Raw genomic sequence first — 13,165 nt, 5'->3', positions numbered from 1 at the left:
TAGTATTTGGAATAAGCCAAAGGTACTGAGCATACAGTATACTATTACCTGTAAAATAATATATTCATAGTATATTGCTTGTGTGTTTGGAAGACATTTGTAATTCATTTGTAATGTACTTAAATCACAAAGTATACTTATAACACAAATATATACTTATAATACAAAGTATATTTATAACACAAATAAAATATACTTATAACACAAATAAAGTACACTTTAATATCACTAATCAAGCATGTAATTAAGTATATGCCCATGTAGGGACTAAAGTATACTAAGTATACTTGAAGTTGTTTCAATTTAGATCACAAAAGTACACTAAATATACTTAAAGTTATGCTTTAATACAATTTAATAACAACTAAAATATACTTAGTACAAAATTAGTTGTTTCAAAATAACACACTTCAAATAAACTAATCATTAACACACTTGAATTATACTGATAATTAGTCTGGCTGCAAGTATACTAGCATACTTTTTTTCACCAGGGATGGAATAAATATTAAAAACAAAATGTCTGTTTTGTGAAGTTGTGATTCATATTCTCTGTTTTCTCAGTGGATGTGACTCTGGATCCTGAAACAGCTCATCCTAATCTCATCCTATCTGATGATGGAAAACAAGTGAGTTGTGGAGACATTAGACAGAAACTCCCAGACAAACCAGAGAGATTTAATTACACTGTAAGTGTCCTGGGAAAGGAGGGATTCTCCTCAGGGAAATTTTATTTTGAGGTGCAGGTGAAGGGAAAGACTAAATGGGAATTAGGAGTGGCCAGAGAATCCATTAACAGGAAGGGACAGATCATACTGACTCCCAGTAATGGATTCTGGACTGTGTGGCTGAGGAATGAGAATGAATATGCGGCTCTCTCTGGTCCTCCTGTCCCTCTGCCTCTGAGCGTGAAGCCGCAGCGGGTCGGTGTGTTTGTGGATTATAAGGAGGGTCTGGTCTCCTTTTATGATGTGGAGTCCAGCTCTCATATCTACTCTTTTACTGGTCAGTCTTTCACTGGGAAACTCTATCCATATTTTTGCCCAGATCTAAACGATAAAGGTAAAAACTCAGTTCCACTGATCATCACACCTGTCAAATACAATAAATGAATTGATAATATGAAATCGATTGATTAATATATTTTTCAATTGCTAACATACTTTTGTCCAATCTGTAGTCACATTTTCAAAACTCTAAACACATTTAGCAGATCATCCCTCTGTTGTGGCCACACCATTAACACAATTCATGTCGTTTTCACACGAAATGCAGTCAATTAACACGTTTCTTAAATGCTTACATTTTCTTTTCATATAAGCTTACCCCATACCAAAATCATGGATCTTTCTCGTCTTATTTGCAAATGCTTAAACACAGCAAGTCAGAAATGAAGACCCAATGTTCCAATCTTTAAATATAGGATAAAACCTATACTTCTGCAACAACAGCATACTGGAAAAGTACTAGAAAAAAAAATATAAAACAAATACTGAAACAATTGATAAGCATTTTAATTAGCAGATCACTGAAATATTTAGAAATGGCAGATTCCTATCTCAGTTGGAGGCATAGTCAGGTGTTGAAGTTCTTTCCATTACATGGACACAGTAAAATAGGACTCTTTGAATCGGATTTGTTCATGAAGAACAAAGAGGAGCAGAGAGAGTTTATATCGCACAATTCTGAGGGGAAAAAAAGTCAGAATTGTGAGATGTAAACTCACAATTGCAAAATAAAAAATATCTTTGATAAAGTCACAATTACCTTTTATGCTTTTTTTATTCTGTAGTGGGAAAAAAAAGCTTCCATAATAACCAAAGACCATGTATGTTGGATTTGTTGTTGATCAATGGCAGCAATTTCATGTTTTTATTTCAGTAAAATCTTTATACTACAATGATTTTACTACAACGATTCCACTACCACTATTCCATATTTACAAAATGCGTGGTCTGTGGGCAACATCAACACACCCCACCCCAGAAAGAGATTTCAACAGAGGGGGACACTGAAATTCTGCATAGGACCCATTTGACCAGTAGCTGCCCTGAGCAATTCTGTTACTTTCTTCTTCTTCTCTTTTTCTACTGCACATTCTATAGATGACTCACTTCTGTTTCTGAGAATGCACACATTCAGCACTCAACCAAAAATGTAGAATGGCTTACATGCATTATACTTTTAATGCAGTAAAAGGAAACTGAATTTTAAAAACTATGGATTTCATATTTTCTGCATGTAGAACTGAAACATGACTAGTAATGCAGTTTTCATAATGCCGTCAACTGTTAGTATTTTGACAGTCATTGCACTTTGATTGACTATATGTTCATGTTGGATAGAAAACTTGTGCTAGAGTTTTGACAATGACTCAATTTTGAATCAGGTTTGCTGTGTTTTGATAGAGTTAGTATATGCTGAAAAAGGTTTTTAGTATTTTATAACAAAATATGGTTTTGGGCAGAAAATTAACTATTTGGCTAATTGTGTGATGTGTTGCTGTGTTAAGAGTTTAGAAAAAGTACTTTATGTATTGGTAAACAATTGTACAAAAAAAAAAAACTGTAACAAATAATTGTAACAGCATAATTATGCTGTTTTTTCCTCCTATCACCACCTCAAAAAGTGAAATTGCCTGTCAATTTTTTACATCAAAATAAACCAGACAATTGATCTGAATTGATTTTAACTGAATACCTTTATTGTCTCTGTATACTTGTATACAATGAAATTAATAATGCTACATTTCATTACTATAATAATGCTGCATTTCTCTCAAACACAACAGTGGATATATAATAAAACAGAAACACCAATAAAACAAACATTTCCATCTTAATAAATAATAAATAAAACGAATAAAGACTCAGAAATAGATAAGAGAAATAAAACACAATCCACAGTCACAAGACAGTCAGGACAAATATTCTACTTATTTTGTCATATTGCACATAATGGTTATTGCACACATTTAAATTCAAAACATTGCAGCATTTAATTATGTAGCTATGACTCTAGGATAAAAACTAATTTTAAGTCTGTTTGAGTCGATACTGTCACGATATTTTGCCCACGATAATGATATATCACAACACCAGCGATTCTGTGACAGACGATATATTGCAAAATGAAGAAAATGCATCAGAAAGTCCCTAGTGAAAAAAAGTATACTTTATTGTATTTTAAATATATTCCCTTTTTCTATAGTACACTGCAAATATACTAACAAAAAATGTACTATCATTAAATATATAAAAAGTATATTAGTATCATATTTTCACAATGCAACTTTTAACACACTTTAAAATAATTGTACTTTAGTATATTTTCTAAAAAAATATATTTTAGAAAAATATACTTGAAGTGTAAGTTCAGTTTATTTTTTAAAAGTGTATTTATTTGCACTTTATAAAAATATAATTGAGGTATATTTTAACAGTGTGCTGAAAATGATCATTGTAACAATGCACTGAAAGTATATTTTAAAAATACATTATTTAATATCCTGAAGTTGTAGTGTATCTAATGTTAAATTTGAGTATATTTTTTAAGATTACTTCTTCATCCTTGGAATTCATTATATTACTTGTGCTTATTTATTTCAGTATGAATGCATTACAAGCCCATTTAGTTTATGCAGTGTAGCCTATACAATTTCCAAATATGTGTAAATGTTTATTAAGTTTACACTGGCAGAATCATTTTACAATCGTACACACAAATTTATATTAAACAACACACCAGCAGCACAAGTAATGCGAAAAAATATGTCGAGTGGTTAAACTTATCGGAATTCAAATGTCTCTTCAACTTGGTCTGTGACCAATCAGATTTTGTTGCTCACTGCCTTCAGCCAATCAGAGCTGCTGACGTCACAGTCGTCGTCTGAATCCCCTCGCTCAGTCAGTCATGTTAAGTATAATGTCGCAATGTATAATTTATTTAATAAAACACTGAAAGCGCAATACATCGCTTAATCTTGGGGATTCTGACCAGTTCAATCAAGTGACATCGCAGACTGACCGTGATGGCGACGACAACCGGCTAATCTAATGGCCTACGCGATCCTGAAAGAATCGGAGAAAAGTGCTGCTATTGGGAGGTGAGTTGTAGTCTACCAGTTAACAAACTTTATTTTATTTTCTTTAACAAACGGAGAGCGATATTTCGGCTTGATATCTCCTTTTTGAGTTTTTGTGTGGTGGTTTATGGCACATGTTTGTATGCAGCACCAAAACATTCATATGATTGGTCAAATCGGCCCGTATTCTGTACGATATTAATTCATAAAGTGTTTTATGCTTGACTATGTACCGAAAACAATATCGACATGCCATTCTGATACAGTTCCCTGCTGCTAATCCTCATTTACTGTTCAAAAACAGTATTGGTTCAATGTAGGATTTAGACAGACTATTGTAAACGTGAATAAAGAGTTGAACATGCTGTCTTATATTTTTGGTATATTCTGTCAACAGATGCTGTTCTTCACAAGTCTCTGCGGTCATCATTGTGCCATCAGACACAATGAGAAGCTCATCAGAAAATGGAATATAATGTGTAATTTGTATTTGTGTATAGAGGGTCACCATGGTCCAATATTTTTTTTTCTTTAATGAAAAACATGGTAAGTTTTGCTGAATCTAAGTTTAAATAAAAACTATTGGATTTGTCAATGAAATATGTCTCTTCATTAGTGATGTTCTTATATTTTATTTTATTTAGTGGCCTTGAAAACAAATGCATTCAACTTTGGGAAAATGTGGTAAACTGTATTTAAATAGTAGCACAACTGTATTGTGTGAGATTATGTAATTCAAAGTACAGTAGTCAACATTTGAAGTGGATCAAAAAAGTTAGGACAACTTTGATTAAAGGTTTTGATCCGCTTCAAATGTTGACTATATTATACAAAGTATAAGTAATAACAAAGTGTATTGTTATTGACTGCAAAGTGTGTAATGTTTAATATTTGGAATAAGCCAAAGGTACTGAGTATACAGTATATACTATTACCTGTAAAATAATATATTCAGTGTATATTGTTTGTGTTTTCTGAAGACACTCATAATTATTTTGTAATGTACTTAAATCATAAATAAAGTGTAAGTGTACTCATAACAGAAATAAAGTATACTTATAACACAAATAAAAGTATACTTATAACAGAAATAAAGTATACTTATAATACAACGTATATTATAACAAAAAATATATACTTTTAACACAAATAAAGTATACTTATAACACAAATGAAGTACACTTTAATATCACTAATCAAGCATGTAATTAGTCCCTACACAGACATATACTTGAAGTTGTTCCAATTTAGCACACATAAGTATACTAAATATACTTAAAGTTGTATTTTAATACTACTTAATTTCAACTTAAATATACTTAGTACAAAATTAGTTGTTTCAAAATGGCACACTTTAAATGAACTAATCATTAACACACTTGAAATATACTTATAATTAGTCTTGCTGCAAGTATACTTAGTATACTTTTTTTTCACGAGGGGTCATATGATTATGTATTTAATTTATTAACGTATAGGCCTATTCTTTGAACATGTAGACAATGCAACTGTATTTTTTTTCTGTACATCAACTTCTGATTCTGAAAATAACTTATTTTATGTAAACATTTTAATGCTTAGAAATTAATGCAAAAGCATGCATTTAGATTAAGGTAGATTAGGTGGGAATCAGATAATCATGTTTTTCTTCAAAAACAACAACTGATCAACATGCTCAGAACTGAGCAGACTCCTTTGAGCACTGCTGATGTCCCTGGCACTTGAGAACATTCGTTCTGTTGATGCACTAGTCCCTGGGACACTCAAATACCTAGGGTACCCATGAGATTTCCACTACTGCAATGGATCATCTGTCAGTGGTAAAGCTGGAGCCTCTTGGTATCGTTTCATCTCTTATTCAGCTATGAAGGCAGCTGAAGGCATGGACGTAGTGGTACTACTGCTGTTGAACGTCTGTCCAAGGAGATCAGCAAGCGCAGATTTCCTCCTCTTTGGGCAGTGTGCAGTGGAAAGATCTTTTCCAGGCTCACTGTAGTCTATCATCCCCTCAGCAGCATACATGGTGCTTCCTTCCTGGTCAGGATGAGGAGCGCTCTGAAATCTGTTGTCCATCAAGTCTGCAGCCTCCTGGAAGAAAAAACATGGGACATATGTTGCATTATTATTTTAAAAAAAAATGCTCAGCAGTCAAATAAAATGATATAGATTTACATTTAAATAGCTAAAAATATTTTATAAGATAAAAATATTTACTAAATAAAATACATGGTGTATATTTTAGCAGTAATTTCATGGTTTTGAAGTATAAAACTGAACATTTAAAGGATCATCTATGATTGATAAATTAATTTACCTTAAGAGAAGCCGCCTTTGACACAACTTTGGTAAATGTCTCATGCATGTCCTCTGGTGATAGGAAGAGCAGAGATTTAAACCTCGGGTCTAAGGCTGATGAAATGTAGAGATTGCTTTTCTCCTCTGAAGAATTGTATCTCTTTGAGAGGTCTTGGTAGATGGCATTCTTTAACTCTTTGATAAGAGGGGAGTCCTTAGCAGTGCTGCTCATGTCACTCAACAGTTGGGTGTGAAGCGGAGCAACGATAGAATCTGTGGGGGTCCTCTCCTCACACATGACATTTGTTGCCACCAGCATAGGCTTGAGGGCTTGTACAACATCTTTAGCATTTGATATTTCAATCTCTTTCAAGGTGCAGATGTCAGAAACTCTTTCTCATCTTAAAAAAAAACAGCAGAGTGCAACATTCATTAAAAGATTAATTTAATAATTCAGTTGAAAATAAGAAACTTTTCTTAAACCTTAAATAACAGGACATAACAAAAGGACATAGCAACATCAAAAATGAAATGAAATCAATACAATTCACAAGGAATTGAATCTTGGTTAACCCTCAGGGGTCTGAGGATTTTCGGGGCCCTGGAGAAGTTTTGACATGCCCTGACATTTGTGCTTTTTTCAGTCGTTCATAAACATATTAATGGAAAAAGTGTCATTACACTGTATTCAGCACAAACTAGGCTACCATAATATGTGAGGAACATGTATGTACATGTTTGTGTTTTTGAAGGAATAACGTTTATGCGTGGTTATTGAAAAAACAAAAAACTCGACATTTCAGTCACTGAAATAAAGCCAAAAAATATATATTAAATCTGTGTTCACAAGACTTCTGGGTATTGGAGGTTGTAGACTAGAGTTTTTGCTTCAAAATGATGTCAAAATTATTCTGCCTACTCTTTAATTTATAACAATATATTGATTTAGTTTTTGTAAGACACTTTTTGTCAAGAAACAGTATGCGTGGAGGCGTGAATCATCATGAATAATGGATGATTCTCACCTGAGAAGACAAAAGAATCGCATAATGAGGTGTAATGTCTTGCATAATAATGAGGCCTCTCAGTCAGGTAGACTGTGAAAAAACCCTCTGTGATCATGTCTCAAGCTCATCATGGTGTATATCAATCATACAGAAAAAACAGCAATATTGTGAAATATTATTACAATTTAAAATAATGGTATTTTATTATATACTTTAATATATAATGTATTTCTGTGATGCAAAGTGTCTGAACAATTATGTTACCTCTATGGCATTTCATATAGGCTTCTAGCTTAAAAGCATGCACATTTGGAGAAATATTGATGGATTCTCATATGTTTATGTCAATTTTCTATACAGAGGAGTAATATTTATTCAATATTTATTGTCATTACTATGAGCACTGGATACTGTGTTTTCAATTCATACTTGCAGCCGGAGGGCGCTCTGTGCACATTTAGTCCACAAATATCTCCTAAAGAAGAATAGGCCATGTGACAATCCAGGAACTAACAGGCTTCCAGAGATCGCTGACTATGGCTATTCAAAACACTTTTGAAGACAATAAATACACGATTGAGAAGATGTATGCATGTATTGTCTCAGAATTTGTGTCTGAATAGCGCTCGCTCCGTGGGCGTGGCCGCATTGGCGGATAATGAGCTGAATTACGGACTTCTGACATGTCTCTTTTCATACAGATTACATAAACACAGAAATTTTGTTTTCGATTTTATTTACACGGTTTAAAACCTGACATTTCAACGCTTTTTTAGACATAAATCTCATTTTTGTGTCATTAGTATTCACTAAGTTACAGTTCATTTTCTGAGAACTATCAGATTGGACTTCGTTCAGAGGGAGCCAAGAGATCACGCATCATGTTAGTTTTTTTTTATTTTGCAAAAAGCACAACATTTTGTTGTTACTCTGAGTGTACACAAATAAAAGAAGATATTCCACAGATTAAAATGGTGTATAACTCTTAATTGTATGTGCAACACTGACAGAGTATTTTGAGTCTCTTTCACACTAGTAAGAAAAAAACCGAGGTGGTATCGCCGGCGTGACCGCCGACCCGAGGGAGTTAAGGCACTTTAATCATAACAGTAATTAAAGTTATAATAATCAGCTTTCCTCAGGAGATAAGAGGGCAGCAAAGATGGCAGGTTGCTGCTCGAGAAAATGGAAAAGCATCTCATATGCACTGTTCCAGCATGCTGCAACATCTGTTATCAACTTGTGCTGTGGAAGGTCCAACATTGTCTGGTTCCTCTTCGGTGCTCCCACTGCTTTGGTGCTCCTATGGAAGAACACAGAAATCCTCTGAATCTTCGCTAGCAGTCAAGCTACAGCAGGTAGCTTTAAAGCAGGCTGTGACGCAAGGTTCAGTATGTGTGCAAAACATTGTGTGTGCTGGAATCCTGTCAGCTCGACTGCCAAAGTCATGTTGGTTGCTTTGTCTGTAACAACTACAGGATATTTTTCTGTTAGACTCCATTCTTCTGTGGCCTGCTGCAACACTTCTGCAATATGAGTGCCGGTGAGGCATTAATTTCCGACTTGTCGTCAATAAAATGAACAGTCATTGTCATGTAGGACTCCGTGGCTCTGGACGTCCACAAGTCACAGGTGAGGGCAACTCTCTCAGAAGATTTGAGTGCAATCTGTACCTTTTCTCTGGTCGCTTTGTACAGGAACTGCCGTTTTTGTAAAATACTTTCAACTCGGGATTTTGTATCTTGATTCCAGTATTTTCAGCATTCGGCGAAAACCTTAATATTCCATCACACTGTACGGACTAAGTTACTTACAAATAAACGTGGCAATGGAATTTGAAATGTTATTAGCCCTTGGTGATGAAAAAGCTTTGCCTTGCAAATGTCATTCAGCGTTGGCTGATTCACTGTAGCTGTAGTGTTGTTTTTCGTTGTCTTATCACACAATTCGGGATGATAGCGCACGAGGTGGGAATGCAGGTTGGTTGTGTTGCCGTTGTATTTTATTTTTCTGAGACAGTTCTTGCAGATTACGTAGTCTTTAGTGAGCTTGTCACTACAAAATTCAAAGTGGGCCCAAACTTTTGATTTAAAACATGTGGGTGCATTTCTGATTTGTTGTTGGTCCGCCATTACGCCATTTCTTGGCTGTGAATTACACCTGACCACCATCCGCAATCTGGGAAGCGCCACCACAAGAAGCCTGGGGGTACTGCCGCTCCGGTAAGGCAAAGTGGTAAACAGCCACAATGTAGGAACATGAATTTAAATCTTTCATATGTCTAAAAAATGTATCGATACTTGGTGCCAGAGTATTGATAACGTCTCGGCGGGAAATATCGCGATAAATCGGCATACTGATTTTTTGTCGTACCCTTAACAATGTACTTATGAACTTACAATGGCTGCCACGTGCACATGTCTGTTAAGTCTACGAGACTGTAGGGTGTCCCATTCATCATTTTAGGTATCAGAAGGGTGCTCACGAGCGCCCCCTTTGTGGCCGCTATGCGCCCTCAATTCGCACTTTATCTGAGCTCGCAAGTTTGCGAGCTACGCAAAGGATTTTACCCGGCAGTCAAAGCTGCATTACTTCACGAAAGTGCAGACTCAGAGGAAGACCTTGAGGGTTTAAGGTGCCATTTGGGATTCAGCCAAAGACAGAGCCACTCAGGCACAAGACAAACAAGGAAACATTAAACAGTAACAAGACAGACAAGACTGTCAGACAGGTTCTTCCTAAGGATCCTCAGGAAGAAAAGTCTCTGTTGTGCCTTCTTTATTAATGATGTGGTATTATCTCTCCAGGTCAGAACCTCCTCAATGGATGCCCAGAAACGAAAGTCTGAAACCCTCTCTACACAGTCCCTGCCGATGAGTACAGGCTGAATGACTGTTTTAATTCTCCTGTAGTCCATGATCAGCTCTTTGGTCTTGGTGGTGTTAAGGACCAAGTTAGTGTCTATACACCACACCACAGCGCTCCACCTTATCCCAATATGCAGACTCTTCGCCCTTTGAGATGCGTCCCACAACAGTGATATCATCAGCAAGCTTGATGGTGATGTTGCTGGAGTGTGTGGGGATGCAGTTGTGAGTCTAGAGGGTGTAGTGTATGGTGCTCAGCACACATCCCTGAGGGGAGCCAGTGTTAAGGCTGAGGGCTGAGGAGATGTAGAGGCCTACTCTAACTCTCTGTGAGAGAGGCAGATAGAGTGGGATAGTCCCAAGTTTGCCAGCTTGGTCACCAGTCTGTGGGGAAGGATGGTATTAAATGCGGAGCTAAAGTCCTTAAAGAGCAGCCTAATGAAGCTCCACTGTGTCACAGACACGTCAGGTTCCACCTCACTCCCTTACCCACGCACTCAATCACCAGCATACTGATCACCGCCACCTGAAGCTCATCTGCACTGCAATCACCACCAGTATTTAACTACCACACACACACACATTCACTGTCCGGTCTCGTTTGCACTACAACCACTTGTATGCTTACCTTAAGGACTCCAAACGCCATACTTACCTGCTCCAGTCGTCTCCTTCATCTCCTTCGTCTCCTGTTCTCCTCGTGTGCCTACCTGCCTGTGTGTGTGAGTGTCTCCGCCGTCATCCTCCAACGCCAGTCTCCATCCGCATCTGGAAAACACCACAAGGACAGTATCACTCTCTCTTCACCATTCAAGAACTGCTTAACCATCTCTCCATAACCATTTGCTCTGCTGTTTCTACAATAAACAAACCTGTGTTGCTTTTACGTCTGCCTCCGTGTCTCTATTGTAGCACACTGCTGCTCATGATGGATTAGAGCAGTGTGAAGAGTTGTGGCTATGGCATCCTCTGTAGATCGATTTGATCTGTATGCGAGCTGGTGTGTGTTGAACATGGGTGGAATAATGCCACTGGGCGGTAATCATTAAAGCTGCCAATGGTAGGCCTCACCTCTTGCTCCTCCTCTATGAAGATGTGGCTACTGTGAGCTTTTGGATAGAATGGGGCTGCCTCAGGAGACTCCACCTTAAAATGGGCAAAGAAAGGGTTTAACTCCTTCGCCATTGATGCATCACTATCAGCAACTGAGAAGTAGGTAGATCTGTGATTGGTTATGTGCTGAACCCCCTCCCACACCTACCTCGTGTTTTTACTGTGAAAGTGGTCCTCAATTTTCCTCCTGTAAGCAGCCTTGGCTTCTCTGATGCCTCTTTTCAAGTTGGCTCTGGAGAGCAGTGTCCCTCTCCCTGAGCAGGCACTGGACTTCTCTTGTCATCCATGGCTTCTGGTTGGGATAGATCCTGATGCACCTGTCCATGGTGACAATTTCCCTGCAATATTTAATGTAGCCCAGGACAGCTGCAGTGGACTCCTCCAGGTCCTGGTGTTCAAAAACATCCCAGTTCATACTTGTTCGTACTCATCTCTGTGCAGCTCTAGAAACACCAGGAACTGGTCTGAGATCAGTATGAAGACAGATGAGAGTCTGGAGACTCTGAGGAGAGCTCTGACTCAACTGCAGGACACTCAATTGGGGAAACACACAAACTGGTACATTCCTCTGCCCTATTCAAGGGAATCAATTGACTATTGAAAATTGCATCGTGTTCTATGATAACATAATCCAATTACAAAATGATCATGTGTAATTAATACATCTGCTCAGAACATAAGTAAATTATTTGTTATCATAAATGCTAAATCAAATTGATAGGCATCATGTGTTTAAGAGGAGAATGTAGTTTTCATTGGAAGAGGGATGTGTGTGAAATGTCTTTCTTGTAGCTCAAAGAGCTTACAGCAGCGTTGGGCTTTAATTTAATTTATCCATTTTAATATAATTTAATTTACGCCACCAATTACACTGCATCTTCATGTACAGTTTTTCTTTTGTGTGCAGAAGTCATTCACCAGAGATGATGGTGTAAATTTAATTCCAAATTCAGAAATCACTTTTGCGCATCAGGCAGGTAATAATAATAGTAATAATAAAATTAATAATAAATTATCCTAAATAGGCTAAATAAACAAAAGTGAGCAAGACAGCTGACCAAACCATTCGCCAGACGTGGGAGTTTCCGATGGCCAATCTGGGCCTGTGGTCATCCCACAATGCAAATTATGTTAAATTATCCTAAAAAAAATATAGGCAACACAAGAACCTGACATTATCCTGAATGAGACTGTCACATGTTGTCTGTGTCTGTCCTTGGACATTTAGGTTGAAGTGTTTCCTGTGCTTTATGTTGTAGTTCTTTGTAGTTTTTCATGTTGATTTGTCTCCCCAGTTGTTTCTTGTTTCATTGTCTTGTTAAGCCTGTTTGTCCTTGTGTATTTATAGCCATTGTGTTTCCTTATTCTTTGCTAGTTGTTGTTTCATGTGTTGTGGTGGATCGTTTTCGTGTCTTGGGTCTAAGGTTCCAGTCTATTCATGTGGAGTTTTGTTAGTAAAGAGTGCGTGCAATTGGATTCTCTCTCTGCTTTATTGGATGGGTCTGGGTTCATTTTGCAGTAATGATCAGCTGACTGAACATGATCTCTTACATATTTGAGTTTCCTCAAATTCACTCTTTATATTCAACCAGCTTCATGAGGATTCTTCATGGGATTCTTTATAAACAGTACACTCTAAGCAAAAATGGTGCTATATAGCACCAAAAATGGTTCTTTGGCTCGTAATCATAGGGGAACCTTTTTAAGTGCTTTATAGCACCTTTGTCATATGGTGCTATGTAGAACCACAAGAGGTGCCATATAGCACCAGCAGTGGTTCTCATTTAAAGATCCCAGAA

The 13,165-nt window shown here is 36.9% G+C and overlaps 1 protein-coding gene across 17 annotated transcripts in view; it reads left to right on the top strand.

The window, feature by feature from the left end:
- LOC137037084 (erythroid membrane-associated protein-like) overlaps positions 1–13,165 on the top strand; it is a 129,656-nt gene that overhangs the window by 38,681 nt on the left and 77,810 nt on the right. Inside the window, exon 7 of one of the 17 annotated variants that reach the window (XM_067410869.1) lies at positions 565–2,665. The exons of the other annotated variants lie outside the window; for them this stretch is intronic. Within the exon in view, the coding sequence (XP_067266970.1) occupies positions 565–1,112 (548 nt within the window). The 3' untranslated portion in view covers positions 1,113–2,665. Of the gene's footprint in view, positions 1–564; positions 2,666–13,165 lie in introns of those variants that run through there. 17 annotated transcript variants of the gene reach the window in all.

The sequence above is a fragment of the Chanodichthys erythropterus genome, chromosome 15 (genome assembly GCF_024489055.1).
Source record: "Chanodichthys erythropterus isolate Z2021 chromosome 15, ASM2448905v1, whole genome shotgun sequence".
Taxonomy (NCBI): domain Eukaryota; kingdom Metazoa; phylum Chordata; class Actinopteri; order Cypriniformes; family Xenocyprididae; genus Chanodichthys; species Chanodichthys erythropterus.
Note: the sequence above shows the minus strand (reverse complement) of the source record. Positions and strands in the feature narration are given on the sequence as shown.